The following is a 26,844-nucleotide window of genomic DNA, read 5'->3' as shown; positions in this document are numbered from 1 at the left end:
AGCTGGAGAGTCAATTAAAAAGGATTAGCATGCCCCCAATCAGCTCAGAGCCTCTTCATGCTTTAATGATTATGGAGTGTCATCAGCACTCCTACACTGTACAGTGAATTAGCTTTGACATGCACACACACACACAAAGTAAAACATGCGCATAAATGCCTGCACACATACACATCTTTGTGTTAGAAAAGTACTGAAAGGGTTAGCTTCCCACTCATAACACGAGTATATTCTGTACATGCATGCACAAACACATTTTATTATCTTTGTTTTTAGGTTCCAAAAAGCTGCTTTCTCTTTTTCATTTAACAGGTTCTATCACATGTATTTTGCATTAAAACATATGGGAAAAAATGTATTGTCATTTATAGTCTTTTCATCCAGACCTTGGTTTTTATCATGAAACTCCCTTGAAAAGATTGCAATCACTGTTGGGTCAGTGAGGTTGAAGATAATAATGCAGGTTTTAATTTGTATCTCCTGAATCCTACCTTGAACATAATTGCTTTATTAAATTACACAACTAAAATAAATGGACAAGGCTAAGTCAGAACATGATGGAGGGAGGGATCAACCCTTACCCTAACCCTGAGTGTGTAAGCAGTCTTACATCTTTGTACCACTGGGAACAGACTGAGAAATTTTAAAAAAAAGTATAAATTAGCTTGGAAAAAAGACACTCCTCCAATTCCAGAGTCAGAATAGTTTCCTGTAATTACTGCTCACACCAAATAAATGTCAAAATTAATATCCGGCCTGTCTGCTTAAGCAGTGCGTGTGTTGCAAAACCTCTTGCTTTTTTATTTCAGTGCGCATGTCAACAGGTTAGACAGCACGTGTGAACAGCACAGCTCAGGCCCAGCTTGTTCCTGTGTGATCTGTGGCACATCTGGAGTTCCAGGGTGTCACCTTTTTTCCCTGCGTACCATATGTGGTCGTCCACAAAAATAGACAGTGAAAAAGATCTTATGACATTCATATTGAGACAAGAAAAAAATGTTTTCCTCTCAGCAATTCCTGTTTCCGTAAAAGCCCTGTAAAAGCCCTCTGTGAACAGAATCCTTTAATTTATTAACACAAGACTTTTATTCATTCTATTATTGATTATCAAAAGTAAACTGCAGTAGCAGCAATATGTCTGTGTGGACACCATACATGCACAAGCAGCAGCAGTTCAGCAAAGTAGCCGTAACCGGTAGAGGTGGATGGTACGACTTGCCAGTAAAGCATTCAAATGAATATGAGACATTAAAGGTCTTTCTTTGGTCATAATTCTGAAAAAATGAAATGCTCTTTACTAGTCTGTGTCCCGTGAGTTTTTTTCACACTCTCCCATTTGGTCCATTTCCATCACCACTCTTACTTTTTTATCTATTCCTCTGTCCTCGTCTCTCTCTCTTGCACCGCTATGTCCCTCCTCCCCTCTCCGCCTTCTGTTGTTGCCATTAGATGTTGAAGTACTTAGTGAACTGAAGAGTTCAGCAGGAAAAGTGAAATACATCACTGTCCAAAGAAATAAAGAAGGTAACAGAGAGACAGATACAGAGGGCTTCAACACTTTTACCGCACTGACCCGTGACCATGCACGGTGCTGTTCTATAATTTAACAAGCTGTCAATCATTTCAACACCGGCCCACAGCAAGCAGGAAAGTCAGTTAAGCAACAGACTGTCTTTAAAGTCTTAAGGAACTCCAGAGTATTACCCTAAGTGTACTTGCAGTGTCTACTTTAAAAGTCATGATTTTTTTTGTTTTATTCAGGTTGGAACTAGACATTTATTTTGCATTTAAATCATTCCTGGGAATAGACATTAGGAATAATGAATCTGCTAAGAAACATCAATAGTTATACACTATGCTTAAGTGAATAAAGGAATATCAATCAGTTTCTCGTGGTCAGTGTTTGACAGTTTTCTTCCAGCATACTCTGACAGCTTCCATCACTGTCATCATATTTTACTTTTCTCTCATGCAATATGTATGCTGCAAAATATCTCCAGAACAAATTTAGCTTTGTGACATTCATGGCTTGCACATTAGACAAGAACACAAAGTACAGCATGCTTTATTAAAACAGAGGAGAGAGCAGGTTTAATCCTTTAATTTTCAAACTTTGAGTTCTTGTATCACAAGAAGAAAGTGTTTCCCTTTTGAACTTTTTCCCCGGTGATATTTGAGGTGTTGATGCTGATTCTAGCTGTTACTAGGTCAGCGTCTGTTTTGGGAAACGTTTCCCCGACGTGTTTGAGCTGTTGAGTGGATTTGGATGTTTTTCCATCTTGCCTCTTCCTCTAATGATTTGAGCCCAGGGTCTCATTTCAACTTTCCATCCCTTAACGCTCTCACCCCAAACTGTCATCGCTGTATTCTTTTACCCCTCCCTTCAGCTACCACTGCTGCTATCAGAGTCTCCATGTTTTTTCTTCCTTAGAGCTCCAAGTCTGAGTGGTTTTCTATTTACTCTGTTTGTTTGTTCATTTATTTTTTTATTTTCTGTTCATTCCAATTTCCTGGTTTCCTTCTTTCTTGACATCAATTCCCGGTTCTCAGTTAGTAAGCAATGACTTGTATTTTTAATTTTGTTGATGAGGAAAGACATAGTATTTATAATATTTAATTTTGAAAATGAATAAATCATCAGTCCATGCCTTCAAGATGCTGACGGAAATATCTAATTACAAGTAGAACAAGCTTGTACAAACCATTAAAAGTGCATTGACCGGTAAAAAAGCCCCATTTTCCTAAGCTGGTTCCTGTAGTCCCCTCTCCACCAACATAAATAATGAGCGGCTCATAACTGTAAGTGTCTCATGTCTCTGTGGGAATGTCTTTGCTCCCTGACCTTCAGGTCCTGACTCGCCTGCCTTCCTTCTCTTTGTTGTCCCAACGCCTTCCTGTTCTCCCTCGTTTTCTTTTTTTTTTAACAGTAACTGAATTCTCTGTATTTATACAGTGACACAGAAATATTTTTTTCTTATTTTTTTCAGTAAATGCATTACATTTGTCTCTCTTTTAAAGATGCAGTATGAGATTCTGGAGAGAAATAGCTGATTGTTGAGTCTCATTCATGGTTAACTTTATTTCCCTCGCATCGTTGTTAATGTTCACTCACGTTGTCAAACGTTTTATTTCCTTTGAATACATTTATTCCAAAACAACTTTAATCACAGTGCTTTTTGGCTAAATATTATTTTTCACCTGACAGGTTATTTTTTAATTGTCTGTCAGGAAATAGAAATAGAATAGAAATATTGAAATTAACTCTCTTGACCTTTGACTTCCTACTTTGCATTGCAGCCTGTTCTCTTGTCAAAAACATCAATATAGGTTGTGTGTTCAGGCAGCGAAAAACGAGCTATGTCTCCGTATTTCACCATCCGATATAATGCGTCTGCCGCCATCTTGCTGAAGTAGTAGTGATTGACAGCCAAGTGAAGTTAAAAAGGGCGGAATCCTGCATTCAGTTGGAAGCAAGGGTGGTTTATGGGTCAAAGAAGTGACGACTTTCACCCGGGGGGAGCGGGGTTTGTGTCCCGTGTGAAAACAAAAGTAAACCATTTTTAACTTAAGTTACATTCTTTACGTTAGTTACATGAATCACATTTTTTAACGTAATTTACGTTTTTGAACGTAACTTACATTTTTGAACGTAATTTACGTTTTTGAACGTAACTTTTGTTTTTGAACATAACTTACATTTTTGAAAGTGACTTACGTAACTTGTGGCAGTCACGTGACCCTTGTAACTATTTCTGGCATCTACGTACATTTATTTACTGTCTAAACTGTCCTTTAGAATGCCTTACCAGAAGTGTTTTGCCCTAAACCTAAGGTCAGTGGTTTTACAACATAAATATTATTTTTAGAACGCGCCATTGTAGCGCGAGCCGCGATACGTACCTACTTGCCATAATTTCTGGTACTGACACACGGCCTCTTCTGCCGTTTATGTTGGAGAACTTGTGCATTGCTAAACCTTAAGCTTTGCTTTACTTCTTATGTTTAATGCATTTTGAACTTCCACATCCTTGCCCTTCTTCTCTTTACTTGCTGCACATCCCTTTTTTACCCCATTTGTCAATCAATATGTTCTGTGTGTGAGTCTGAGTGTGTGTTTGTGTGTGTGCATGACTAAATGCGTGTGTTTGCATGTTTGTGTATGTGGGGAGGGAGGGGTGGGTTTTGTCATTTTTACTGTTTGTTGTTGTTTGTATTTATTCTTATTTTTTTGTAAAGCACTCTGTGTTGCATTTTTATGTATGAAAAGCGCTATATAAATAAAGTTTGATTTGATTTACTCAATCACCTGCCCCATGTTCAAAAGTGCAGCCCAGTTGTTCACAGTGCTAGTCCATCTCTGTAATACCTGCTTCTTTGATGCAAGAACGACGGGTTGGGGAAGCTAGCAGTAGCTGGAGTTACTGGTGGATTTTATTTTCACACACTGACACACCTCATGTTTTGACACAAGGATTCCAGGGTAAAATATTACCCACGCCAATGTCCTCCTGTCTTTTCCTGATTTTCTATCTCTTTTCCTTCCCCCCTCCCCCACATTCCCGACATGACTTTTACTTTCCTTCTCTTGTTTTCCCAAGTGTTGGGCCTAATGGATTACCCCAGTATATCCACCCCATCTAGTCTCTCCGCTCCCTTTTTCCTCCATTCAGCACCTCCGTCTCTTTCTGCTCCCCCTCCATCTTTCGCTTCCTAATTGTTGACATAGCATGGAAATTCCAAATTGCCCCATCTCTCCTTCGGTCCCCCTCTCCTCCTCATTACCTTTTCATTTGTCCTTTTCATTCCAATGCTCTCTCTTTCTCTCTCTCTCTCTCTCTCTCTCTCTGCGGGCTCACTCTCTCGCTTCCTTTCCCTATTTGTTGACATTGTCGGGTTAGCTTTAATGGATCACCCACAGATATCTGTTCCTAGCCTGCACTCCCTGTTTCCTCATCCTCCTCCACTATAATCACTGCCTCCCTAACTCTCTATCTTTCTCTCCAGCTCTTTCACCATTGCCGTGGAAATACCTTTTCTCTATCCGGCCCTCTCTTGAGATTTTTCCCCATCCATCTTTCCCTCTCTCTGTCTCTCTCCACTCTTGAATGTTGACATGAGAGGGTGAGTCTAATAGATCACTGTGAAGCATCTGCACCTGTGTTAAATCTCAGAGGTAACGCTGTGTGTGTGTGTGTGTGTGTGTGTGTGTGTGTGTGTGTGTGTGTGTGTGTGTGAGTGCATGTGTGAGTGCATGTGTGCACCCTAGAGAAGCCAATGCAGGCTTTCTGTTCAGCACATCTGTGACCTCCTTTAGTACTAAGCAACTTCCTTGTTTTACCTCTTTCCTCTCCTCTCCTTCAGTTCACCTGCTTCCACTTGTTCTCTCTTTTCTCCTTCACTCTCTCCTTTCTATCATTTATAAGCTTACATTGCATAAAGGGAAGCATTGACTTTGTAGCTTTTTTTAGTTTTCAGGGACATACTGTAGTTAAAAGTTATTTCAGATAGTTTATGTGCTGAATATTTCAAAACCGATGTGTGTTGTGATATAATACAAAGACATTTAGAGTCACATTCAGGAGAGAACATGGATGAATTACTGAACGGGCTACCAGGCATAGGCCCAGGGACCTTAAGTGGCAGGGGCCCCCCTGGCCTTCACCTGCCAAATGCCACTCAAAGAGACATGCACCAGCCAGGAAAAGACTCGACATAGACGTAGAAAGACTACAAGGAGACCAGAGGAACTAAGAGACACAGCAAAGAGACAAAAAACAGTCCCAAAGACACAAAAATGACTACAAAAGAAAACAAAATAACCTCAATAGGACACAAACTGCTACAAAGAGCCACAAAATAGCAACAAAATATACACACAAATATGACCACACACAAAATGACCATAAAGAGATATAAATACATGAAAAGATTCGCTACAAAGTGTGTGTGTCCTGCTCCTATGTAAGAGGGGTGGTGGGGCCATTTTTGCATGTCTGTGCCCAGGAGCCCATTGTCTCATAATCCGCCCATGGTCACAGCTGAGTAAAATAATACTCATGTATCATATGTGCATGCCATGCATCATTCAGTGGAAATGTACCAAGGTGCAGTGGAGTAGTAGGGTATAAATAGGCCTCTGTAGGCCTGTCCCAGTCCAACTGGGTGTCCTCCTGTGTCCCAGTTCTGTCTGTGTGGGACACCTTGGAGAGCGCTCTGTTCTTCACGCTGCTGCACATCGGGGATTCCTTCTTTTATGTACATGTTTCATCCTCGATGCCCAACTACATTTTAATTCCTAGTGGTATACAACTCTTTTAAGAACATACACTAAGTCCTAGTCCCTCTCATGTACAAAACCTCTGAGAATTCTCTGCTCTTGCACACACATTGGATTCAGTAGAGTATACTGTGCAGTATGTATATATTTTCCCTTTTTTTGATTTGTGCAGTATAAGAGCGTAGTAAAGAAAGTAAAGTTTTCTTGACAGTATTTCTTCTCTGTTACGCTGAGGAGTGCTTGCCAAATTACAGTGCAATACATTTTTTACACTTTTTTTTAATGCATGTAATATTGAAGTATGTTATGTCAAAATCCATTGGGAAACCTTTAGGGTAAGCCTGTGTGTGTGTGTGTGTGTGTGTGTGTGTGTGTAACAACAACAACAACAAGTTACTAAGATAAAAACATGTTCTTAATTAATTAATAGAAAGATAAATGCAATAAAACCTCTTTTCGATGTCTTTTAGACCATCAGTGTGGGATGATTGTCGACCGCGACCCAGTTATGTCAGTGTGGTTAATTAGGTCTTTATGTCACCCGCTTGGATCTAGTTAATTAAGCTGTCAGAGCCTCAGAAATCCCATGTTGGCATGCACACATATAGGCACAGACACACTGACATCCACACACACACACATGCATACTCTACCCACTTACATCCTGTATATAGCCTATGCATGCACAAGTACAGTGACCTTACATTAACCTGCACAATCTGCCCAGTCCTGGCATGTATTGTATTGTAGCCGGGTTGGTGGCTGTTGTAAATTCCCCACAGTAGCAGTGGGCACCAGGATTGTCCTAATCACCTCCCAAGTGTAGTGAGGATGCAGACAGAAACACCAGGACATATGGCCAATTAAGTCAGGGATTTGAAATGGTACATTGTGGGTGACTAGAAATCACACTTCATACAATCAATGTAATTGAGTGGCACAATATTAACAACTGTTCAAGACTACTACTTTTGACATAAACACTGCTCTTAAATATACCCTTGAAGCTAATCAATGTCTTGTGGTTGTATCTGATATCCTTTTCTGTTTCTTCTGTGTGTGGACTGTCCTCTCACTAAAAATAAACCCTTATGTCATTCTGCAGCATACTACAACTTATATTAATGTTTGTTGTTAGAAGGCGCCCTCTAGTGGCTGTAGTAGTTATGACAGAAACCAAGGCGGAAGTGAAGATTTGGAGTGTAAAGCACTTTAAGGTCCAACAAGGGTGGGCGAGAGGCATAGTGGATGGGTAAGAAAAACATCTTTTAGCCAGGTCTCTGGTATTAGTGTCCCCAGTGAAACCAGGACTCAGCATTGTTATTTTAACTTACATACGTTACACGTTTTATATCACCTACATAAATACCAGAACCACCTTATGTCCAGTAGCAGTTATTTTACATCAAAATTTCTTTTTTCAAGGCTGGTTTTATTTCCCAAACATAACCAAATGGTTCTGTTGCCTCAACCAAACCAAATAAGAAAATGTGTTGATTTCCTGCTAGTGGGGCTAATATTGGAAACACTCCTGGAGGTCAGATATTAACAAACGACAGACTGTATGTGGTTGTATGGTTTGAAGGACTTGCTACTTATGTCTTTCTACATGTAGACAGTTTATTCTCTTTTCCATTGTCCATCTGTCTGTTTGCATAATATCCTCCTGTTGTTTGTCTGTTTATCCCCTTATGTCTGTCTCAGATGGCCACATTGTCAGTATTGCTTGCTTCCCTATTATATTCCTAAATCATGTTTTTAAGCAAGTCAGACTGTTTGTCCCTGTCTGATAATGTTAGAAATCCCTGCTCAGTTCTTAAACATCCGAAGTGAACTTCCCTCATACATGTTTTTCTTTGAATTTTGGTACATGTTGAAATTAAAAACTTTTTGAGTAGGTAAAACAAATTCAGCATTGTGTGTATTGTGTGGTTGCTAACAAGTGCAAGGTAATAAAACTTAAAGGCTAGAATAAACATTAAGATTTTAATAAGTTTTGTTTGACTTAAAGTAAAGGATGACTAACAGGAAAGTGTAGAGAGATAGCGTACTGATCTAGTAGAAGTGGGAGTGAGGTGTAGCCCTTGAAGTTGAGAGGACAATTAGTCCAGAGGTTTTGTTGGCACTGGAATGTAGCCATTTGTATTTGTTACAATGCTCCAAATTGGCAGGTATAGAGATGCCAAGAGAAGAGTCACAGCAGTGTGGAGGAAGGAGAATGAACACATACACAACACTATCTGCACTCGTAAATAATTTGTTGTTTTACTTGTAAATGGTTGCTACTTTTGCACTTGCAATTGACAATACTTCAGTGATAATGTTAGAAAACATACAGATATAACAGGCTTATTGTTTACTTCATTCTGTAGAAAAGGCTGTAATGTGTGTTATGAAGCTGTCAAATCAAGCAAGATCGCAAAGTGAAAGTTGGGAAAGTATTATAATTATTTATTGTAAAGTGTCCTTGAGTGTTTAGAAAGGCACTAATAAATAAAATGCATTATTATTATTATTATTATTGTATACATGCAAATGCAACTTAAATGTATGAAACAAACTCAATGCGAGTTCACTGCCACATGTTCTCATTGTGCATACAGCAGCATAGCTGTGTTCAGTAGCTTCCACCTGTCCCTTTGTCTGCCCTTGTAGTCACGGTGACCACCATGAATAAGGAATAAAAGAAACACTTCCTGTGGTGTGACATGGAAGTTTCATTTGGTACATTGAGAGTCTGGTTTCAGTTTAAACGCTACATTTATTTGATGGTGAGGGAAGCAGTTTAAGACAAATTGTTTTGATTTTTTTACACCATGATGGTTACTCTGCTGTAATTGTTTGAAACAACAAAGTCCTTTCGTTCATCTCATCACAATGAGTTAATTGTTTTGTCTAATATCAATGCAGACACACACGCTCACACTCACACACACAGTCTTCACCGTATTCATGTGCGCTGTTGGATTAAATTTCTATTAGCTTTCCTCGATTGAGTTTGAAGATTGTTGATTAGCCAGTAATGGCCTTTGTTACTGCACTAATGAATAGCTTGATTACTATTCTACTTAGCTACACATCAGGAGGCGGGCGATGTGTGTGTGTGTGTGTGTGTGTGTATGTGTTTAGGTGTGTGCGTTATTTGTTGGTATTATCCTCAGACGAACACACACAGACAGTTATAGCCAATTGTCTGGGTTTGTGTCAAGAAAGCTGATGGCAGCAGAAGAGAAAGATGGATGGTCTGCTCTGCCAACACTCATCTCTCATTCTCCCTCTCTTCTCTCCCTCTCTCTGTCTGTGTCTCTGCCTCTCAATATGTTCTCTCCCACCTGCTCTCTGTTTCTCCAGCCTACTGTCACTCCACTATTGTCTCTTTTCTTAATTCGAACCATCCACCTCCACCTTTTTGTCTTCCCCTGACCCGTTCTCTTCTGCGTTCTCTTGTTCCCCGCTTTAATGTCCTCCTTCTCTCCTTTCTTGTTTATCTATGTCCCAGTTTATTTTCTGCTGACTGGACTGGGCTCTCAGGGACTGGGTTGGCATATTGCATTTTGTGTGCATTGATGTGTGTGTGGCTTTCTTGATATGTCTATGTGAGCATACGTGCATGTGTGAGTGTTTGATAATGGAAACAAGCATGCCAATTACGGTGATGGCTCTCTAGATGCCAGTCGGAGCCAATAATAATGAGTGTGGCACATCTGGCAGTGTGCATGTGTGTATCTGAGTGTGTGTGCTGGTGGGGAGGGCAGGGGGTGTGTATAGGATGGTGTTGTGATTGGCAGAGAAATCATGCTTTTACAAAGGCACCAACAGATTCCTTATAGTTAAAACATCAGATTAGGTTGTTTGCCTGTGACTTCCAAAACAATATTTATGAACATATATGCACTGACACATGTGGGTAAGTTCATAATAAAAAATGAAAAGTAAAATATTACCCAAAGAGCGAGACACGTTTAACTTAAAACATTAACCAAGCACTTTTGTCGCCTAAACATATCCACTGTGACAAAGTCCTGCACTTCATACATGCATTACAAAACGCACTTAATCCCCTTGGAAAAAAAACGTGTAAAACGTGTTTGGCAAAACTAATTAGTAGTCTATCATGGTAGTTTCTACGAGACAGATCGGCCCAGGTGCACATTAAACTAACAAGGAAAAAGCGTCACACTTATTACTCAGATGCAATCTGTTTATTTTTAGTTTTTTGAACCAGCATTTGGCACGTCCTCATGATGAGTCACGCAAAGACATGCCAGATTATTCATGAATGTAAAAACGGCTGCATTTGAGTGTTTTACCTTCTATACTTAAAAAGATCAAATAAAAGCAGCCCCGTGGTCAGCTAATGCAAAGTAACTCACTCTAACTCTGTCTCAGCTTGCCATGAAATAAAGTGGCGTGGCTTGCTGAAGCGGGTGGTGGTGATGGGGAGATGGAGAAGGGGAAGGGGGTGGTGGTAGAGATTATTAAAACATGGACGCACGACACACACTCGGTCTTCGCCCACACATAGGTAGAGTAATCACTGCGGTAGCTCTTTAACCCACTCATCTGTCGTCTTATAGGGATACGGATAATATAGCTAATCAAGGGGATAATCATATTAACACTTGTGATTCTCTCTCTCACACACACACACACACACACACGCATGCACGCACACACACACACACATGCACACAGAGCTTGATTTTCCTGCCTGTCTGTGATTGCAGAATCAGATTTTATTGTAACTGGTCTATTTTGTGTTTCGTCATACCCTTATTGTGTGTTTGCGGCTGCTGCTACTTTGAAAAATTAATGTCGTGATTCAGTGGCAGATTCTATCCATAGACCCTGTATCTCTGCACTGTTATCAACTCCCATATGAGACTCTTTGTAGTGGCTCTACAAAGCATGTCATATTTTAGCATTTGTCATAGATATTCTTTGCTTTGTTATCTCACTTCTTGCTCTGTGGTCTGCCATTTGTTTTGCTTTTGCAAGATTTACACTGTGTTTCTCTTTGTGACACAGTGTGACTATGATGTTCCTGCTCTCAGTAGCAGATATATACGGCAGAGCTTTGCGTTTCAAAACATTTTGGGCTGCTCTCCAGTGCAACAAAAGCGAGTATATATCTCTATATCTTGGCTCACTTTTATCTTGCACAGCATGCGACCAAGCCTTTGTTCCACTGCCAAAGAAAGATGCATATCTCAATATATTGTGCAATACATTACACTTTTCTGCTGCCTTGATATTTCACAGCATAAGATAGGACATTTGTCCTTAAGGTTGTAAGTGTAGCAACATATGGTAGTATTTACATATCAGAATTCATAGCATGCAGTATCCAAACACTACAAGCACATACATTATAAAGAACTGATGAGAGACAAATCTGCTTTTATCTGGTATTCTGGGGCACAAGGTTTGAAGTATACCTGTAGGCAAATTACTGTCTCAGTCTTTGGGTCAAGCAGAAAGAAAACACGAACAAAGTGAGTGTGTAATTGATCAGACAAAGCCTTTATCCCTTTGAAAAGAACACCATTTGATTTCTTTGTCTAAAAACAAAAAGAATGGACTCTTCTTGAACCTTTTCTAAAATCCTGTTTCAGTTGAATCAGAGGACAAGAACATTGCTTACATTTGTGCATGCGTTAGTGTTTCAAAGGTGTGTGTGTATATATGTGTGATCACACACTGAAAGCGTATAAATGATCTCCACACAGACGCGTATAATGCCGTTATTTCATATATACACCATGGCAATAAAAAAAAGATTTATGAGTGATGGTGTGTGTGTGTGTGTGTGTGTGTGTGTGTGGTGGTGTGTGGGTAAAGCGGGATAGACAGGTGAGAGGGGGCGAGAGTTAAAATAACAAATACACATTCTCCCCTGGGGTTGGCTTGATCCAATCAGCCACCCTCTGCCATTCACACACACGCACACACCATCTCTTACACCAGCTGTGGCTAATGATGCAGTGGCAGTGGTAGTATAGCCACCACATGTGGTCTCTTTGTTTGAGCCCAGCAGAGCACACATCAGTCTCACATGCTTCAGCCAAAGGCCGCGGCTATTTTCAGTGCATCATTACACAAAAGCTCACAACTAATATTAAGCTAAGCTACCAGTAAAGGCCTGTATTACTATTGTTATATTTTTATGTGAAATGATCAGAACATTATATTGGAACGACAACCACTAAGCTCACTACATGAGCTAGAATCATTCATGAATTGATTACTTGAACAACGGATTATATGAATACATAATCCCTATGCAGTAAGACACTTTTGTTACAGTGCTGTTAGCTGTATGTGTTTGTCATTTATTGATCGGATTACATTCTTGTCATTTGTCAAATTGTTCATGTCACAGTGTTGATTTCACTGATACGATGTGTCATTAGACAAAATGACTTGGTTTGATTCCAAGGAATATTTGCTTTTCAATTCAGACACACACACACACACACACAAACATATAGTGTGCTTGTTTTAGCACTGCAGTAGAAAAAACCAGGGTAAGCAGTTTATAAAGCAGAAGGTCCCCCAGGTTAATTGGAAATGGACTTCAAATTACTTTTTAAACGAAGGAAGACATGTTTGTGTTCATTGGTATTGTTGACTGACAGTAGTTTATTAACAGTGTTTGGAAGAATGAAGAAACCAAGAAGCAAAGTTCATGGTTGAATACATGAACATCTGAGTTTCAACATAAAGTAAGAATAAAAAAATAAAGATTAGATTGTGCTAAGACAACTGTAGTAGTTTATAGTCCCTGTGAAACAAAAAATGGATTTTCCTGTAAAATTGCGTCAAATGTTTTATGACTCATCCTGCACTCGGGAGTTTAGAAAAATAATCCAATCAAATGAGACTTTGGGCGACTAGCTAGCCACACTGATCATATAAAACGGCACATAACTGTGGGTCATAATAGTTATCAGAGCAATATGGACAGAGATAGGAAGACGTGTGTTTGAATAACACTGGGCAAAATAACCTGTAGTCATAGATTGGGGGTTACAGTACATAACAGACATTTTCACTTTCAAAACACTGTGGCTCAGGTTCAGGGAGGCTGTTAGCTGACCCTGTGTGGCTCACACTGAGCAGTACATGCAGACTATTGCCAGCAGGTGAGCAGGCAGCATGGAGGGACCGGGAGACTGGTGCGTTTCATCTGTGTGTGCTGCCTGTGCTGCAGTGATGCAAAGTCCACAAAGTTTAACTTACACTTCACCTTCATCCTCCTCCTGTTCTAACAATAGGTGTGAGAGGTGTATGTGTGGGACCAAAACACTCCTCTGTGTCTGTATTTATTTAAAACACAACCACTTTTTAGCGATTTAATCAATGCAAAGGGTTAGATTTAAATCTAAATCTAAATGACTGTAGACCTGTCAAATATTCCATTTCACTGGAAAATATGTCACAGTACAGAACCTGAATAGTGAATTGAGGCTTCAATTGAAAGGTAACATTTTCTAGTTTTTTGGTCTAACCCTGCCCTTACCTGCTTGCATGCAGGTGGGTTAATATATTATCTTTGTACAGTTTTCAATTGAATATATATCACAAAGGATAAGCAAATGATCACATTCTGTTTTATAATGATTTAGACAATGGGAATCTGGGTTGTATGGGGTTAAAGGTACAGTTAATGGTTCTAATCCAGCAAATATCATCTTACAGTTCAAATCCAATACTTAATACAGCCCTGGCTCTGAAAGTGGAAACAAAGAAAGTGGCTTGGACAGAGCCACATAACACTTTTCCAGCCAGGACAGGGGAAAGTTCACATAAAGATGTATAAAGAGAAAAGCAGTGTGAGCGAGAAGGACGGTTAATCAGAACTTTTTAAGGAGTGCTGAGCGAGGGTTGTAACTGTTTGGGCGTTCAGTTTAAATATCAACAATCAACACTTGATATTTTCAGCAGCATAATGTGACATCACATCAGTTTTCCAGGGAATCCAAGGGCATGACATCAACTTCACTGTGTGCTACAGTATGAGTATAACCAACTGCAGCCCTCAAGTCACCCCAAAAGAGAAGCTTAAGAAATGTATAATGTGGGAAAATGTGTGGCTATTCCCATCTGGTAGTGGCTATGTGAAGCTAATTAAAAGGAGAGTATATGATTTAATCCACTAACACTAACTGACTTAACCAGCTTGTATTTGAATAGTTAAATAGACTCTTGATACGTTGGCAGTCCTTGCGGGTGATTTCACTTGGGATCAATTTAATTTCTTTCATAGTCTTATTCAGTTTAACTTGTATAATCTATTACTCTCCAATATGCCATGTCCCCTGGGTTGTTGGTCCACCGGCAGTGTACAGATATTGTATAACAGTGCTTTGATCATCACAAGGCAAATCATGTCAGGGGTGAGACACTTCCTAATGACTCTTACCTCTAATTCTAGATTGGTTTGGTGTGCGTTGCAGAGTGTTGGAGATATCAGGAGACATGTCTGCCTGCTCTTAAATATGGAACTAGATCTTTATCATGTGCTTAAACTATTATTTGTATAGATTGTACAAAGTGCTTTATATAGTCTCTTTTCTTTCTTGTCAATAAACCTGTTGTCCCTGATTACATAAAGGCCTTCAGCTGCCTCTCAACATATACACGTGTATACACACAACACACACAGTTTGAAGTAATTTATTGACAGTTAGAAACCAAGACAATCAAATTAAACATATGTATTAGCATTAAAGTTATACTGTATATCAGCAGTAAAATTACCTAAGAAAATTCAACATGCACTGCCACAATAAGTGCCGTTGATTTAAGAAAATGTGGCTTCAACTGGATTTACTCACGTGTTAGCATTATTATTATTGTTTCCAAGAGAAGGGAAGAGAAATGTTATTTGAGTTGTGCTTTATCTGTGTATGGTTTATATGGTTATGTAGTCTATTGACCTTGCATCTCTGAAAACATAATTCAATGAATACAGTGTACAATTTCAGTGCACTCTGAGAACACAGTACATCATATTTAACTACACTGACCATGAATAAATAAAAGTCCATACATACAAACACTGTATTTGCTTTTGTTTATGAGAAAGCGCCTACACTTTTTCCCACATGTAAAGTACAAGGATAAACTCCTTGCCTGACCATTTGCGCTGTATATATATCGTATGTTTTTGTTTGTATGTCTTTGCTTTTTTCCACCAGTGTAACCTTTACTTTGTAATAGAAACTCAAAGGTCACACAGCATCTCACTTAAGATTGAAAATTCAAGGCTACAGTGAGCCCCATGGCCAAAGAGCACTGTTGAATCTCTAAAGATCAGAGGGAGAAGCAGGTAGAATAACTGAGAGAAGAATGACAGCCGGGTCTGAGCAGGCAGCTAGCTGAAGAATAACACAGAATTTCCTCTTTTCTGCATCTGAGATTTCCATTTCCTAATGTGAAGGGAGGAGGAAATTAAACAACGTGAATTAAACAACGTGGCTTGGACATTTATGTGTGTGCCATAAAGCTTGGACAGGCTGAATTTATGAGGCTTTGGACCAGTAAATACAGCACTCAGGAAATGTGATTAGGCTCGTAAATAGGATAGTTTCCCGCTGTCCTACCCTTCACCCAAAGTACCTTGCTAAAGCATATGTTCAGGACATTTTCCTCCTTTTCTACACCGCCACCCATATTGTTGAGGGCCCGCTGCAGATGCGGGTCATTGCTGTTACAACAGTGTGATTTGAGACTTGTATAAACATCTTCCTCTAGTCGATCATTTAATTATTCATTATTGCTATTGTTAGTATTTTTCCATCCCACCCCATAAAATACGTTCATTTGGTTGTAAATTTTATATGTATTTGATATCAAAAACATATGAGAACAATTTGACAAAAAATAACTATTATCCAAGATAGTCTTGTTAGCCACCAGTCTTCACATATTAATTTATTTACTTGGATTCTGAGTTGTGACATCTCCTAAAAACATTTCTGTCTGGAACAAGATTACACCGGCATCCAATTATAAGTCCTTCCATACCTTCTTTATTTGTCATCTGGAAAAAGGTTGAAAAACAAGATTATACCAAAACATGTGAGCTTGATTATTTTAGTTTTCTTTCTTTTTGCTCTCACAGATGGACCGTTTTAGATGAACATCCCTTTCAAAACATGTTTTTTTTCTCAAGGTGGATCAGCTGTTAAAAAAAAAGAGTATAATGTGGTCTTAAAGAATTATTATTTGGCTTCATGTTCTTCTGAAATTTTCCTCTTTGTGTATTAGAGGTGTATAGAAACATTTATACTGACCTTATTTTCTCCTCTCTGTGTCCCCCAGGTGGAGTGGTTGAAGAATGAAGAGATAATTGACCCAGCAGAGGACAGAAACTTCTATATCACCATCGACCACAACCTGATCATCAAACAGGCGCGCCTGTCCGACACAGCCAACTACACATGTGTGGCTAAGAACATAGTGGCTAAAAGAAGAAGCACTACGGCCACTGTGATTGTTTACGGTAAGTCCTGTCTGTGTGGGTCTTTGTATGTGCGAATGAGAAAAATACATTGTCACTAAAAGCTGTCATCTTTCTGTTTTTGTGAGTGTATGTAGGTGACATTTTCTGTGTTTAATGTTGAATACTTTACCGATGTGGCACCTTTTTAAATGCTGCAGCCACCCAACAATGTGTCTGATCAGCCATGCCAGCCCCCATCTGCCACACGAAATTAGCTCTACTGCTATGCCAAAGCACTCTCTTTGTGATTGGCCTGATATTCCCGCATCACCCTTGACCTCACCCAATTAAAATCCACCAATCACGCCTTTAGATTTAAATTAGAACACTTGGGCTTTCCAAATCTCTGCGCTTTCAGCCAAGAGTCCCAACACCAAATGAATCGTGCAGCATATGGCACGATAACAGCTGTGACAAACAACAACAGCAACTTTAAATAGCTCAGTTCTGAATAGTGTTAGTTTGGTTTTCCGGCGATGCTCCTCTCTCACTGGTTTTAACTAAAAACTGAGAAGAAAGAGCTTGTTGGGAGGGAAAAAAATGCTTCATATGCCTTGTCTCACTTTTTCCATTTTACCAAATGCCAGCCTGACATCAGAGGATAGGAAACATTTTGAGGAAAAACAATGCATAGCAGAACACTTGCACACACACACACACACACACACACACACACACACACGCGCACACACATACATACATACACACAGTGTGTTTCTCAAATATAACATTGGGTCTATTCACTAGGAGGAGTGTTTCAATCAAAAATAACTGTGCATGTGTGCGTGTTTCGATACAGACAGCGAGAGATGGAGTGGTTTGACACTGATGTATCCTTACAGAAATAGATTGTTCAATCTGTGGTTCAATCTTCTCGGCTCCACAAGGGCCCGACTGACACTGTTGACAAGGTGAAATAGTAGCGGAAAAAACAGAGGAACATGAGGGGAGAAAAATGGAGTCGCTATAGAGATAGATGGGAGACAGATGAGGAGAAAGGAGAGGCGGAGGAGAACAGAGTGGGAGAATGCAGGTGAGTGAAGAAGAGAATAAAAGAGCAGACCTAAGAAAGCAGATGATGACAGTGACTTACCTGTTCTGACCAGCAATTCTCTTTCTGATGAGTCATTTCTAATTGGCCGTTGGGAAAGCAGTGGGCACCATCCACTGGGCTGAGACAGAGCTGTCGAGATGCAGCAGAGGAATTTCAACCTACCTCTCAGGATGTCAACTCTCTCTCTATGTGTCCTTGTGACTCATTCTAACTTTATACCTTATTTCTCATCTGCCCTTATCTTTGTCTGCGCTGTGCTGCCACATCTCTTCTCACAGAAAACAACAGTAATACAAAATAATGAAGCAACAGTAGAGTCTTAATGTGACAGGATGCAGGGAAATCTTGTCGAGGTGCAGAGACAACAAGAGAGAGAAAGTGATAAAAAAAGATACGAAAGTTCATACAGACTATGGAAACACATGGTTGTTTTGGCTAGTGAGGTTTTAAAAAAGCTCAGAAGCGTGATTCCTCTCATAATAGTTATGTTGTCGTCCCTGTGCTCTCTCCAACAAGGGGTCAGGGTTTAGCAATCTGCAAACAGCATGACAGTTTGTGTGTTCTACCATGTGTGGGTGATACAGCTCTGCGTGTAGGCATAGGTGTGTCAATGTGTTCTACCCTGTGTGTATTAGTGAGTGTGAACAGAGGGAAAACACTGTGCTACAGTAGCAACAGGGTAAACAGAAAGTTGCACAAAATGGTGTGTGTGTGTGTGTGTGGCTTCTGTGTACAGAAAAATCCAGCTGTTCTCACTAAACTTCAACAACCCAGCCTCCTGGCATCAGTGAACCACATACTGAGTCCATTGAGACAAATAGTTCAGTTAAATAAAACAACACATTAAAATCACAGATTTCTCCATTGAGGATGATGCTCCTATGATACAATAGGGTTTTAATTTGCCCTGTGCCATTTGATTGCTTCATTACAGACTTATTTTAAAAGATAATGGCAAAACTTGAGGCTTTCATGTTCACGTTTGTTGGTCAATTTTATTTCTTTATTTTAATTTCTTATTCTCAAGGAGCAATGTGAGGCAAGATTTGCAAACACACATAGACACATACACAATGCATTCAAAACAACAATACCCAACACTTGGCACTTGGCACTCAGGCACATTATGTCAATAAGTATTTCTTGTAATGTCACTGTAAATTCAATGCCCTCAAACTTCCTTTTTGTCAGACATACATGCCATCTAAAATTCTTTGTAGACGGTATTAGCTTGATGAAGTCATAGAGGATGTGTGGGGTCACTGAAGATTGTGCTGTGCAAAAAAAACAAAAAAACAATTAACATACTTTAAATCAAGATGGTTTTTGTTTTGTTAAAAATGGCTTTATGCATGTATGGACTACTGTATTGATTAAGTTGCTGATCTGTGTTGCCACAGTAAATGGTGGCTGGTCAACATGGACGGAGTGGTCGGTGTGTAACGTCCGCTGTGGACGAGGCTTCCAGAAGCGAACCCGTAGCTGCACTAACCCCGCCCCTCTCAATGGAGGACTGCCTTGTGATGGACAAGCCATTCAGAAACTGCCCTGTACCACACTGTGCACTGGTGAGTCTATTCGTTTATGACTTCAACGCATCTATACTGTACTGTATCCTTTTCTTCTATGCGCTATTTTACTGTGTAAGTTTGTACCTGTTCTGTCCAGCTTCTGCTGCACTCCACCTCTGTTCTTTTTTTGTACTTTTCTGGCCTATATACACTATACTTTGCGTTGTGGCTGGGATATAATTGAGGACATTATACTCTTTTCTCTCTCTTTTTCTCCCTTGTCTTTTTTTGTGTTTCTCATAACCTTGGCTCCTTTCCCCATCTTTTCCTTTAGTGGACGGTGTGTGGACAGATTGGAGTAAGTGGTCGGCCTGTGGGACAGAGTGTACGCAGTGGAGGAGGAGGGAGTGCAACAACCCAGCACCTAAAAATGGAGGAAAAGACTGTGATGGTCTGGTTCTCCAGTCTCAGAACTGTACTGATGGACTCTGTATGCAAAGTAAGTTGACAAAAATGAATCTTCCAAAGCAAAAGCATGGACAAATCTCTTCTAAATGTATTGAAGTTGTGATCATGAAAGATGAGTATGTCAGTTTGAAGAAATGCCTCACAGTGTCTAAGATCTGTGGTCAGACTTTTAGCCAAAGGACAAAGGAGCAGGTGTGTGACATGGCAATTGAATGGGTTCTTTTTAGACAGTGATAGATATTGAGAAATATAACTATAACTATTGTAAATGTAAGTGAATCCAAAAAGCAGGGGTAGACTGATTTTGGCATCATTGAGCATAAATACCATAATACCATGTCAGCATATTGTAATTCATGTGTGCTGGGAGAAAACTGGACTTCTGCAGCTCATCTTGCCTCTGTTTTCAGACTTTAGAAGCTATTGCTTGTGAAGGGAGACTTTGGCAAGAGAGATGGTGTCCTATTGGCTGTTCTATGAATGCAGATGCGCACACATCTCCCTTTTAGAAGTGAAAGTCAAATTCAGTGGTGAGAAATCCTGCAGAAAAAGTTGCTTTTCCAGCATTGGCAACAACTGCCTGCACTGCAAAGCAACCGAAGACAGAAAGATAAACTTATCAAAAAGCAGTCTGGCAATAAAAATGGTCAATATTCGGGAAAGTATTTCAGAGATGGAGAGAAAATGTTGCTAATAATGAAGCCTTCTGCTAATTGTAGCCAAAGGCTCAGAGCTTCAGCTCCTTAGAGTCCATGTTTATGTAGCTTGCTAGAGTCTTGAATCACAGTATGTCATTTAAAAGGGCTTTAGGCCCATAAGTTTGCAACAAGAACACACAGGATAGTAATTCTCACAGAAGTGCTGCTATATACAGTACTGTTTATAGCAGCAAGTCTTAGGCAGGTGTGAAAAAATGCCTAGAACAATTTATGCTGGTTTGAAGGCAAAGGGTGGCCACACCAAATATTACTTTAATTTAGATTGTTTTTCTGTTCACTCACTTTGTATTTTGTTAATTGATAAAAAAAACAAAACATTTCAATATTTTAAAGCATCCTTATTTTACAGCATTTTTTCACACCTTCCTAAAACTTTTGCAAAGTACTGTACATGCTTCAGCATCACTATCACAATTGGGATGATTGAAGTTAATGAGTCTGTGTGCATGTGTGCTCATCTGGTGGGAGGAGTTTTTCCCCCTTTTTTTTTTTACTAGAATACTTTATACCCCAGCTTTAAAAGTGCTGTTTTGCAGTTAACTTTACACTAACTGTAACTTTCTTTCATATTGTTCCTAAAGATATTAGAAAAAAGTCTTGAATTGAAAAACAATGTCTCTTTTTCTGAATCCATTTATTGACAACCCTATTGGACGGATCAAACCTCATTAGTGTCCAAGCCAATTTGTCAGTAGGCTTTGGTAGGGTAGTTGTTGCTTTTTTGTTCTTTTTTTCTTCATTCTTCCTCCCACCGGTCCTCCTCTTCTTCAGCCCTCTGAGCTCTCTCTGCATCTGGTAACCACTGCTAGTCTTTGCATTAAGTCTCCTATCCTTATCGCCATCTTCCCTGCCTCTTCCTCTCAGACCTTCTAGTTTTATGCCTTTCTCCAGGACACTACCTGCTTTTCTTTCTCCATCTTTACAGTAATTTGCTCTTGATCTGCCTTACATGTGCACTTTATTCCTCTGTATACATTGTGGCTGATATATAGGAGAGTTTCTGAATGTCATTTTCTCATGTTCTTGTCCATTACTCAAGTCAAAAACACCTGTTTTATAAGGACAGAAATCATAAATAATAATGTGGAACAATCATCCAAAATGCCCACAATTTAATGATTTCTGTGTGGTAAATTTCAAAACCACATGGAAAACCTAGGCTGAGTCATAACGGCACAAATATAGCAATAGCAGTTTTTCCAAGTTGGAGGCAATTATATTTGTTGACTTGTAGGAATAGTGCTTGGTGCTTTCTGTGCTTGGAGTAATTGGCAGACAAGCACCTGATGTAAAGAGAGAAAGAGGGAGAGGCCTGTCCGAGTCAAGAAAAAAAGGTGCAACAACAAAAAATGGCCCTTTTTAAAATAAGTACTCATGCTTGTAATTATGCCATCAATTCTCATCAGCAAGAATTATTTTTAGTTTTTTAGTTTCTGATTATGCAGAACATTGCAGCAGACCCTGACAAAAAAAAAAGATTTCTGCTGCTTAAAACGCCTAATAGAAGTCTAGAACTCCCATTAGCCAAGGCCAGTTTATTGAGAATTCGGGCCAAACTGGCAAAAAGTTTTGCCAAAACGTCTGAATAGTTATGTCCTTTTGATCCCAGGACTTTAACCAAATTTGATAAAATAGCTTTTATGTACTAGAACTGTCCTCAACTAAAAACACTTTTTGTCACGATTCATGATTTTTGTCTACTGTGATTAGTTGGTTTAATTGACAGAGCTGGAAAGAATCGTGCAAAAGCACCACTTTAAATCTTGTTTTCCAGAGATGTGCTCACATGTTTCTTGGAAATAAGTCATTCAGCATGAAAAAAAAAAATTTAAAAATGACTGCTCAACAAATGACTTAGTTGTTAGAGAGGCAAACGATGTTTAGTTGACTAATTAACTAGTTATATATATATATATATATATATATATTAATGGTCCGATGATGAATCTTTTTAATCATGCCATATTATGAAGTTTGTACTGTTATATTTGTGCATGTTGTGGCTTGGTCACAAATTTGAATATTTGGAACTCAGTGGGGCATACCTTTTCATATAAAGGTTAAATGAATGAAATAGTCACAAGCACACAGTCAGGAGCTGTTGTCAAGAGAAATATATCTTTTATCAGTGAGCACAAAGCCTTCAGCTAAGTGATTCGTTGCTTTTGTGAAGGACTTCTGTCTGCAGCCTGAGGAGAATGGATAGTAGTGATGATTTAATAGATATGTCATCAGCAATGGAATAATATTATATAATACCTCAAAAAGCTTTGCCCGTAGGTACATTATTGACAGAAGTTACTGTATATGCAGAGCCCTGCCCACTCCTTATGCAGTGTATTATATACTGTGTCTCGGCCCCATCAAAAGGATTCCCTGAGGCCTGTGAGGTATGGCCGCAGAATCTGGGATAAAACCTAGAGAGGTATAGATTTAGGCTCATTTCCCCTGATTGATTTTCTGTCTTTAAAATGACTCCACAGACGTGGTTTTATGTCAGCACTAATGTTTCAGCTGTTTCCTGTAGCATTTACAGGAATCCATGAAGTGTGCGTGCGTGTGTGTTTGTCTGTGTGGTGGTTGGAGGGGGGTTTCTGCATGCACAGCATTTTATAGATGGAGCATATTTGAAAGGCTTGAAGTGATAGTTGTACTATTCTTCCATGTGGTTTATGAATGATGTATCTTTTAAAGTGTGATACACAGACAGAAAATGTCTTCATTACTGGTATCAAACTGGGCAGTTTATTTGCATCAGTAAAGCACAAAAATGGTTCCGCATTCAGTGTAGAAAACATATTTACCATAAAATTCCACAACTCTAGATATTAACTACAGCTTTAGTTTCTGCATTGTCTGTATGTTGGCGACATCCAACACCGGCTGCAAAGCCACTTTATTTTTATGGTGCAGTGGACCACCAACCACATCACCCGAGATAAATGATTTTGGCAAAACAGGTGAACTGTGGCAGATTTAGTCTATCGGCCAAATTGTCTTGCAAAGTCAACTATTAACCCATGTTAGTATTGTCTGATTTACATCTCGTGTATGTTGGAAACTCTCTGACCAATCATAATGAGATCATGTAGATGTAAGAGTTGCGGGTGGAAGAGGTGGTTTTGGCTCTGAGGAGATTGTGTGTGTGTGCGTGTGTGTGTGTGTGTGTGTGTGTGTGTGTGGTTCCTGGGAAGGAGGGGCTGGTGGGGGCTTAAGCTCCTCCTGCAAAAAACTATACCTGACCTGCAAACCATCAACCTTTTGCATTATAGCAGCACTCTCAGGAGAGGACTGAGAGAAGGACAGGGTTATGGAAATTATGAAATATGGACTATTGTATGCATTGTTAGTTCGAAATAAATGTGTTCCGAACACTGTCACTTTTTAACCCACCTGAGGTTTGACCTGTGCATTACCAGACAGCATGTAGTCTGCCATGCTGGTGGTGCCTTTGTCACAGACATAGATGTGGCCCTGTTAGGTGCACTTCCACCACTTCCGGCTTAGATGTAAGACAACCAATCCCCCCATTCCGTCTTTGTAACTTTTACAGGTGAGGCAGAATAAAGGTCCATATCGCCTTGAGTGGCTGTGTAAAAGGGAATAGAGACTCACAGGGTGAAGTAACAATGCGAGCCATGCAGCCATGTCTGATAAAAATGCATAACAGTGGTTGGTTGCTGGTTTTAAAGTAGTTACTTTAAGTTTCCAGGATTGTGAATGAATTGATGATGTCAATGTAGAGGGGCAGCTAAAAGTTTAGTTAGTGCTCTTAAATTGACTCTGTGCTCAAAAGGCACTTCACTCCACTCCCTTCCTTCTCTCTTTCTCGTTCTCTCTCCACCAACACCTCCGCCTCTGTATTCATCTCTCGCTGCCCTTTTTCTAAAGTTGTCCTGTTAAATCCTGAGAGGTAGAAATCCATTTGACCTCACTTCTGCCCCGCGTGGAGTGCCTCCTCTCCTTTTGTGTTTATGTGTTTATCAGTGTGTGTCAGTATATATGTTTGTGTGTGTGTCTTCTTGTGACAGAAGATGTAGGTCTTTCACATTTTTTTGAGAGTTGTTTGTGTTGTTTTATATCTGTTGGCCTGTTGACATTTTTCTGACACATCGATCAAAATTCTTGGAACAGATTCAGTCAGAGCTCCACTGTGTCATCCTTGAGAGCATGACATTTCACTCACTACCTACTCTGTGTGTGTGTGTGTGTGTGTGTGTGTGTGTGTGTGTGTGTGTGTGAATGTGTGTGTGTGTGTGTGTGTGTGTGTGTGTGTGTGTGTGTGTGTGTGTGTGTGTGTGTGTGTGTGTGAATGTGTGTGCTGCATAACAGAAACTCCAGAGCAAATAGAATTTGCTGTGTGGTCTCTAAAACCACAAGTAATCACTAGAGATACTGGCTGTTATGTAACTTTAGTGTTAGTAGATATTGAATTGTGTTTGTGCAGTATTATACAAAGCGATCAGCAGTGTCAGCAGGTAGTGCAGAGCATCAGACAAGCCATCTCCCCATTGAAAGCCCCATTCTTCCCACTTTTGTTTCTTCTCATTGTGGATTCAAATCGATTCAAGTTGTCGTATTGTTTCCTGCTCTGCTTGTTAGCAATTTCCTGTTCCTTTTCTTACATGTTTTGTCGTCATCTGCGATATATTTTCCTTTCATAATGCTTTTGTTAGCTTTTACTGACTCATTTACGCTTCATTTTCCTGCCATCATGTTTTCATATTTGTTTAAACAATTGTGTTATAATTGGAACATGATAAGTTTCTGTCATGGCATGTTGCTCCTCCTGTCATTACTGAGTCAGACATTAATCGGCATGACACTTGTTAGATGCAGTCATTTGCTAAGTCATGAATACAATAATAGTAAATCTTATGTTCTGAAACACTATAATTCATGCCAAGAACCCTGAGCCGAGTTCACCTGCATAGCTAAAATGAAATGCCACATCGCCCTGTTAACTGTACATGCACTTTTCTGTATGTTTATATTTTTCTCATCACCTCGCTTAACCTCGTCAGTTTTTCTTGCCCTTTGGTGATGATCAGTGTGTCTTGTACGTCCAGCTGGTCTGGCAAGAAGCTTTTAAGCACCATGTTGCTGTGTTTGCCTTTATCAATTATACACCAGCACTTCAATTATACATCAGTACATCAGCAGTTCATCTGTGTCATAGACCTTCTGTCTGACTAAGTGGACCACTCACCATGACACAGCAGTAACTGTCTTACAGACACTAGAATTTCTCAATTTATCCTTTTTTCTATTTGTCATTGTTGTTTTCCTTTTGATATGGATTTGTGCACTGATACAAATAAATCTAATAAATGTGGGAAAGCGGAAAAATAGGGCTGACTCAAAAAAAAAGACACTCCATGCATGTTAAAGTGTTTTTAATCCATGTCCTGCCATTTTTTGTCCCTATTTATTTGAACTATTTGTTTGATTTTGATTGTTGTGTTACTCTCCCTTCCTCCATCCATTCCACCACCCCCTTCTTTTCTCATCTCAAGGTTCATTGTTTCAGATGTCCACTGAGTCCAAAGAAAAGAGTGATTTGGGAATCCCATGTAAGTTGATGTTTTATGTTTTATCTCCATCCATTTTTCTTTTCTTTTTTGTCTTACCTCATCTTTCTCTGATTGAGCATTGGCCTTTGGCTCATACTGTGTTTTATTGTTACATGTCATTTTGAGTTACTTGATGAGATTCACTCTTGTCTTATGATCTGTTGCTGATCAAACACAGTCTTGAAACAGTAGCTTCACTTGTTCTAAATCTTCGCCCTGCTCTCAGCCAAAGGAAGTCGAGGGAGATTAATCATTTACTTCATTCCTTTATGATGTAAATAGGAGTATGTAAGGCATATACTATACTCTCTCTGAATTATTTAAGAAGTATGTTCTATAAATATAGATAGGTCTAGCTGAATTTGCACAATTATTCTACCATCCTTTCTAGAGAGTACAATTTTGGGTTTCTCTCCTTCAAAATAAAACTCCAAACTCCCATTAGAGGGAGATAGTAGGTCAAGAGTAATTTCTATATAAAAGTGGTATACATTATCTGAAAGCTGGGAAGCTGAAGAGTAATTTGAGTCTTTTTTTGTGTCATAAATCTGTAATAACCACTCAAGAATTTATTTTAAAAAATGACAAAGCCCACTCCAATATAGCACATGAAGACAACAAGAACCTTAAGGAACACCATAGAAAAATCCATAATGTGATTTGGTATCAAAAACTTTTTTCAAAAACAATTTCTGTCTTATTTGTTGTGCAAACTGTGGGAAACCCCCTCAT

The 26,844-nt window shown here is 39.4% G+C and overlaps 1 protein-coding gene across 1 annotated transcript in view; it reads left to right on the top strand.

The window, feature by feature from the left end:
- The window catches only part of LOC131974369 (netrin receptor UNC5C-like), a 204,740-nt gene that overhangs the window by 139,567 nt on the left and 38,329 nt on the right, over positions 1–26,844 (top strand). Inside the window, exons 5-8 of the mRNA XM_059336650.1 lie at positions 16,607–16,787; positions 19,242–19,409; positions 19,687–19,851; positions 26,056–26,112. Coding sequence (XP_059192633.1) covers positions 16,607–16,787; positions 19,242–19,409; positions 19,687–19,851; positions 26,056–26,112 — 571 coding nt within the window. The remainder of the gene's footprint in view (positions 1–16,606; positions 16,788–19,241; positions 19,410–19,686; positions 19,852–26,055; positions 26,113–26,844) is intronic.

Source organism: Centropristis striata, chromosome 7 (assembly GCF_030273125.1).
Source record: "Centropristis striata isolate RG_2023a ecotype Rhode Island chromosome 7, C.striata_1.0, whole genome shotgun sequence".
Taxonomy (NCBI): Eukaryota; Metazoa; Chordata; class Actinopteri; order Perciformes; family Serranidae; genus Centropristis; species Centropristis striata.
Note: the sequence above shows the minus strand (reverse complement) of the source record. Positions and strands in the feature narration are given on the sequence as shown.